We start from the raw sequence: 6,798 nt of genomic DNA on the forward strand, positions 1-6,798 counted from the left end.
TGTGTGTGTGTGTGTGTGTGTGTGTGTGTGTGTGTGTGTGTGTGTGCGTGTGCGTGTGTGTGTGTTAGACTTTTCTTTGGTCTTTTACGCCACATTCATTCTTACCACACCTTTTCACTGCACATGGTTTTAGGTAAGGAAGGACTGTAGAGCTATATCTATAGAATCGTATTAAATACTAACATGATTTATTCTTTTTTTAAACAGGCTTCCATAATTTCATTTTCAGAGTATGTGTGCTTGCTTTGGCAGTGAAACTGAGCTTTTCTGCCGCTCTACTTTCTAGCTGAATTGTTAATACTCCATAACACTAAAATATACAAATTACTGAGCAAAATTTAACACTTGTGAATAATGCTTGAGCGTTTTAGGTACGGTTTGTCTTGGAACAAAAGTATGTTTGCAGAAAATATCACATGGAGGTGTTTCTACCTAGAGACAAACTCCTCTCTTTGTCTGTCAAACTCTTCATTCTTTCTTTCTAGTTGTGAAAGAGTCTAGACAAGTAAGTTCAGGGTTCAGCTCAGTAAATACATAGTGCTTCCCATGAGCAGTTTCCTTTAGGGTGGACTCTGTAATTGGACTCAATTTCCCGAAACCTCCCTCTCGATGACACCGCATCTGCCCGGACATTAAGACAAGTCTCAGAGCTTCACACAGAACAGGTCCATTACACACAAAAGACTCCTCACAACCAACAGATAACATAAATAGTTCCATCCCGTTTGTATAAATGTTGTAGAATTTTATGGATTTTTTTCTGAAGTTTTTAGATTTGATCCTTGTTAGGTGAAGTATGAAATGAAGATCAATGTTTCTTTGTCCAGCCAAATGATTGAGCACATAAAATCATAAGTACAGCAACACTGATCTTTACTGAACTGCACTGATTTGAAATGATATTCATTTAAAATAAAGTTTATGTGAGCCTGCTGTTAATGGATATACTTTTGTTAATCCCTAGCTCAACCGGCAGCCAGATCCACGCCCATCCACCACACCCAGCCATGTCGGTCACAGCCCAGCAGCCAGATACGCAGTGAAGCCAAGAACCACGCACACACACGCTCCCCTCACACGCACTGTCCGAATCACACGCACACACCTCACACGCATGTACTCCAGTCCAACGGGGTCAGGAATCCTAAGCTGGGCTCCCTACCGAGAGGCGGCTCATCCACCTCCTCATCTTCTTCAGCGGGACCCAAACACACCAAGAAATTGCGGTCCAACCCTTCCATCAACTCACAGAGCAGCAAGAGAAGCAAGAGCAGCTCCAAGAGCAACAGCTCCCAGATTCCCACAGAGGCACAGGACGGTGAGATACCGATGCTGACACAAAGACTGGAGCAGGAGGAGAGGGAGGGAGTGATAGCAAAGTTCACTTTTGCTTTGTTTTTTCCCCCAATTGGCCGTTCATAATAGAAGAGCAGACTTGTGTTTTCCCCTAGCATATTTTCCCTGTGGCAATACATTTTAACTAAAAAAGTCATCAAAAAAGGTAATTGATTGAGTTCAGTACTTCTCACCTATTATAATCTGTAATGTAAATTGCATGTATAAATGTTAACCTGCTGTATATGGCAGCTGAAAATGGATTAATCAAAATCGAAAGGAGAACAAACTTCAGGCTGGAAAATGTCAGAATTTGTTAACCTTGTCACTCTAATAACTCCCAATCGGCAGTCCTCCATTAAGATCCAGGTTTATCTCACATCGCTTCGGTTTTTGAAGTTGGCTTAGCTTAGCTGACGAAACTCTTTCTGTGTGTCTCTTTCCCTCTAGACTGCTGTGTTCACTGTATTTTGGCGTGTCTCTTTTGTGAGTTTCTAACCCTGTGCAACATTATGCTGGACTGTGCCACATGCGGCTCCTGTGTGGGAGAGGACTCGTGTTTCTGCTGCTGCTGCATCACCGAGGAATGTGGCGACTGTGACCTGCCCTGTGATATGGACTGTGGGATCATTGACGCCTGCTGTGAGTCTGCAGACTGCCTGGAGATCTGCATGGAGTGCTGCAGCCTTTGCTTCTCTTCCTGAGGCCCTTAGCCAACGCAACATATCTGCTATGCATTTTTACAAAGCCCAGGAGCAAGTTCGAGCAGCGTCTTGTCAGATATAAGAAGTGCTACACCCAGTCGCTGTTCCCTGGACATTGCGGTTCATACTGTATTGGCTGGTCTTGTAGGCTCCGCAAAATGTCCAATGTTTCCTACAGGCGAAAGATTGTGACCTAATGCTGAAATCGGTCACCGGTGATTTATTCTTTCCTTTACTGATCACGCAATGACACAGTAAACTTCACTTCGTTGTCTTTGCTGTTGGGTCATTGCTACACAGCTGGGTGAATGGTGTGGACTGAATTGTAGTTGTGGTCTATGAGCGTATGCCAGGCTATGTAGACTCTGGACCCTCATGGAACAAGCCATTATTACAATGGAGCCCCTTGTGCCGTCTGAATGACTGGAGTTCTCCAAGCATGAAAAATGACCTCTAAAGGCAAATGAGAAAATGGCTCAATTTAACCGGATTTTAGTGTTTCTGTAGATAAGAGCAGCAGCATAATGGGAAAATGGATGCTCAGATCTCAGTAGAAACGCAGTCTGTCCTTCTGTCCTTTCCAAGGTTAAAGTCTGGTAGTTTGATTGCGTACATTGGCCTTTGTGACACACACACAGTCAAACGTTGAATCCAGCCCTGTCTTTGTCCTTGTTACATTGTACAAAACAGAAAACATAAATGGTGGCTTGTGGCAATATTAGTGACTTTTTTTTTGTTAATATGCATCTTTCTCTGACTGACCTATTGTGAAAAGAGATCATCATGAGATTGTTGTGCTTCAGCCTAGATTTGAGTCCTGTTAAATCAGTACTGTACGGAACAGACATCACAGAGCGAATGGTTGATAGCATTTGCAGTAGAGTCTTTTTTTTTTAATATGTGAAAATTCATTTAATATTTTGCATCTTGTTTACTTTTACATTTTATTTTAGGGGCTTTGACTGTATTCAATGAATTCTCGCTCATCTGGTGAAGGACTGGAAGGCATCATCTCCTTTTTAATACGTTTCATTTTTCCTCCGTCGTTCATGCTATGTGAACAAATGGCCTCGGCTTAGCTTAAGGCCTGAATTTTCAAGTAGTTTCTTTGCCTTTACCAAATCTCTATTAATCCTTGTTTTGTAGATTTTAGTTAAGATATTTGCATCTCTCCTCTAATGTGAAAATCACATTTCTGTGTTATCGGGTTTTGCCGGGCTCTCTGTAAGGCAGACATTGCTCAACATCTAATTTAATTCCTTGAGTGAAAATCTCAAGACATTATGCTAAGTTAGATCCATGTGCTCGTAGTATGAATGGTACACTTTTGATAGCAGGCCTGCACTCTCGTGCGCTCCGGCGCATACCTTCTTCAACTCAATACCTCTTGAGATGTCATCTAGATCTGTTGTGCATTTTATAATTACTTGATACAAATCTCTCTTTTCTCTGATGAAATACTGTTAGAGAAATCCTTTTTTTTTTTTAATAGTTTACTGTTACTGGAACTCAGTTTCTTGACCTATAATTACATGTAAATAGAAGTGCTAATGTGCCTGGCTAATGTGGCTGTGTTTGATTAAACCCTATTTTAAGGGTTGCAATCTCACACTGATGATGAAAACACACTACAGTTTAAATCACCTTCCTGACAGCAAAGTAAAAAATTCTGAAGCCAGCAAATATTACTCAAGAGGAGTGCCTGATTTTGACATCAGTGTTCAGCTGACTAAATTTTCAGTGACATTGTGAAGAAGGGCTGAAATGTTTTAACTCCTTACCCCTTGGAACCTTACTATTAGTAATCTTTGAAGCTCTTTTCTTAACTGAGCGGCTTCTCTCATATTTCAGGTCTGCTTGTAGAACAAGATGACTGCGTTCGCATCATATCGTAGTCAGGGTGGTCTCTGCCTGTGTAGCTACCCTTGAAAAAACCCAGAAACTATTCTAATGGTCATCAAACTACGTCTTTATTGATATATACTAAGGTGTCAAAACGTGTCATTAATGGTACATGGGAGGTCTTTAAATGTTGCTTTTATACTGTTCAAGCAGTACATATACTTTTTATGATGAAGATTTCTGTTGTTCCATGGAAGAAAATGGGGGCATATATAACAACTAAAACAAAACAAAAAAATCTTTAATAGCATCAGCAGCCACCCAGAATTGCAGAATTAGAATTAGAGAATTAGAGATGCAATTGGTGCATCTCTAATTAATACCTGACTGGACATATCATTCAAATTTAGGGACATTCTGATTAACTGATGCAAAGAGCCCTGGAAAACATGCTATTATTAAAGTACAGAGAGGTTTATGAAGGGAGAACTAATTATCCAAGGTTATAGCATGTGTAGAAGTGATAACAATATTATTTCTTTTTATTTACAAAATATTCCAAGTGGATATTCATATAATGGTGCTTCATCTAGGGATCTACTTCTGTGTCACCAGACTAAACCAAATATCTCTGGTGTGTGCAAGGTTAACATTTCCTTAACAACACTGGTTCGTTAACAATGGAGAATAAATAATAAAAATAGTTTTGTACCACTGGAATAGATTTCATTTATGTGCCTGCATTGCTACAGAGTCAACAAATATAATAGTACCACCAGACTCTATTGTTAAAAGTGAAGGGCTATTCTACGTAGAGCCTAGCCAGTATGAGATTTTAAAGCTCGATATTGATATTTCGTGACGTAAAAAGCTGATATTCTGATATATCGGCCCATATCGTTTTTTCTTCCATGCACACAAAACAGGATTTCCTTAACATCTGTTATATGTAGCTATTTATTCGCTCGTTTACGATTTTCCCGACTCTGCTGGTTGTTGTGTTTGTTCCAAACACGTGTTGCAAACACATAAGTTGCAGAGTGCCCTCTAGTGGACATCGTCAACACCCATGATTTAAGGGTGTTTCTCCCATGTCTTGTTTAGTTTTTTTTAATTATCCTTTATCAACTGCTATAAATGACAACAGCCATAGGTTAGCAAATCACTATTACTGGCAAGTAATATCCATTCTGCCAGTTAGTTTACCTTACTATCATGCAATCTACTTGGCTAAGATGTGTAAAATTATGCATACGTAGTTTCATGTTTCCTACCATCAAATTTTATGCCTTGAACAAAGACAACCCATTTGAAATGCTTTTTCTAATCATTTATGGTTTATCAAAATCCCAGACTATAAGTTTCAAGGTTCTTAGCACTCTGCTGCAGTTTCTCCCTGAGCTCAGACTCCAGTGTAAAGCAGGCAATCTTTTAGGCCTTTAAAACCAGGATTCATTCAGTGTGGGAAACTCACTGAACTTGCTTGTTGCGTTTAACTTATTTTATGTAACTTAAATTCTCCAACAAAGGCTTTTTTACTCTGTTAACATCTGACACTATCTTGTGAGTTCTACATTTTTCCAAAAGTAGCTTCACCTAAGCTTTTCAGAAGATAAAACATAATTGTGAACTATAAACGCTCAGGAAGAAGGTGCAGCTTGTTTGAATCCAGGTTGTACTATGCAGAAAAAATCAGGTTAATGTCTGCGTTGAAAAACAAAAAAAATTTGTACAGTTCAGTTAAATTTCTTTAAATATATTTTATGATTCAGTCATTTCATATTATTTTGTTTTGTTTCCCAGCTTATAGAAAATGGATATGGTCTGGAGGTACTGAAAATGCTGTTTACTTGGTCTGGTGATGGAAAGCACTCTCTGTCTGGACGTTGAAAGTTCCTAGATGAGCGCCAGTTTTGCACTTAGATCAATCTCTAGAACATAGAGATGGTTTTGAGATGTGGATCTGATGTGTTTATATCAAACAGTTCATCATCTCGTTTCGAATATTTCCCTTGTATTCAGAGAAGCTATTATGGTAATACTGGAAGAAAACAAGTTTGCTTTTAGTGATTTTCATACTCAGTATTATTGTTTTGGGGTTTTTTTTACTCACATTGACCAAAGAAATGTCTGTTGGCTTTTATGGCTTTTTTATCTTATTATGGGAATGGAATAGAATTGAATTTCCAAATTGAATTTAAGGGCTGGCCATCTCTGTTAATAGTATGAAAGTTATCCATATCCCAGCTTAAATGTTAGTAGACTGTAGTCCACTATAATGTTGTTTTGTTTACATTTTTCCCATGTAATGTCTATTTGAGTTGCTATTCTGAACGTTGCCTTAACTTTTTGTTTAATACTGAATAAACAATGTGAACTCCACACTGCTATTCATTCTTCATGTGAACACACTGTGGGATTATGAGAGTGATGATTTGCACTGTTGCCTCACAGCAAGAAGGTTCTGGTTTCAAACCTGCTTGCAGCCTGGGTGTGTTTGTTATGTTAACATTAAAAAAATGCTGGTTCATAATCTGAGTAGTTTTGAAAAACAAAAATTCAATATCCAGTCAAGCTGTATTCTTCCCATTCGCACTGCAAGGCACACTAGTTTCCCTCATCAGCCTACATTATACTTGACGGTGTCCAGCTGTTCATTTGTGTTCAGATTCCATTCAGCTTACAGTCCTGTGAAAAAGAACATTTTCACAGGACTTTATGCAGTCCCATGAAAATCTCAGTACACCCTTACTGCTTCCATAAAAATGAAGAGGGTGAATCAGAAGCACTTGATTAACTAATCATCAGCAAATGTGGGCACTTCTCTAATACCAGAAGATTTCTGGCATTTTGCTTGTCTGGGGCATTCAGGTGTTTGATAACATAATGCCACAATGTTCCCAGGACTAGACATCCT

The 6,798-nt window shown here is 39.0% G+C and overlaps 1 protein-coding gene across 2 annotated transcripts in view; it reads left to right on the forward strand.

Moving 5' to 3' along the window:
* mdfi (MyoD family inhibitor) overlaps nt 1-6,263 on the forward strand; it is a 28,950-nt gene extending 22,687 nt beyond the window's left edge. For both annotated transcript variants that reach the window (XM_005924686.3, XM_014334350.2), the window contains exons 4-5: nt 965-1,318; nt 1,786-6,263. In XM_005924686.3, coding sequence (XP_005924748.1) covers nt 965-1,318; nt 1,786-2,039 — 608 coding nt within the window. In that variant the 3' untranslated portion in view covers nt 2,040-6,263. The remainder of the gene's footprint in view (nt 1-964; nt 1,319-1,785) is intronic.
* The last annotated feature ends 535 nt before the right edge of the window (nt 6,264-6,798 follow it).

This window comes from Haplochromis burtoni, unplaced genomic scaffold (assembly GCF_018398535.1).
Source record: "Haplochromis burtoni strain Fernald_Lab_line unplaced genomic scaffold, NCSU_Asbu1 Contig_79, whole genome shotgun sequence".
Lineage (NCBI taxonomy): Eukaryota > Metazoa > Chordata > Actinopteri > Cichliformes > Cichlidae > Haplochromis > Haplochromis burtoni.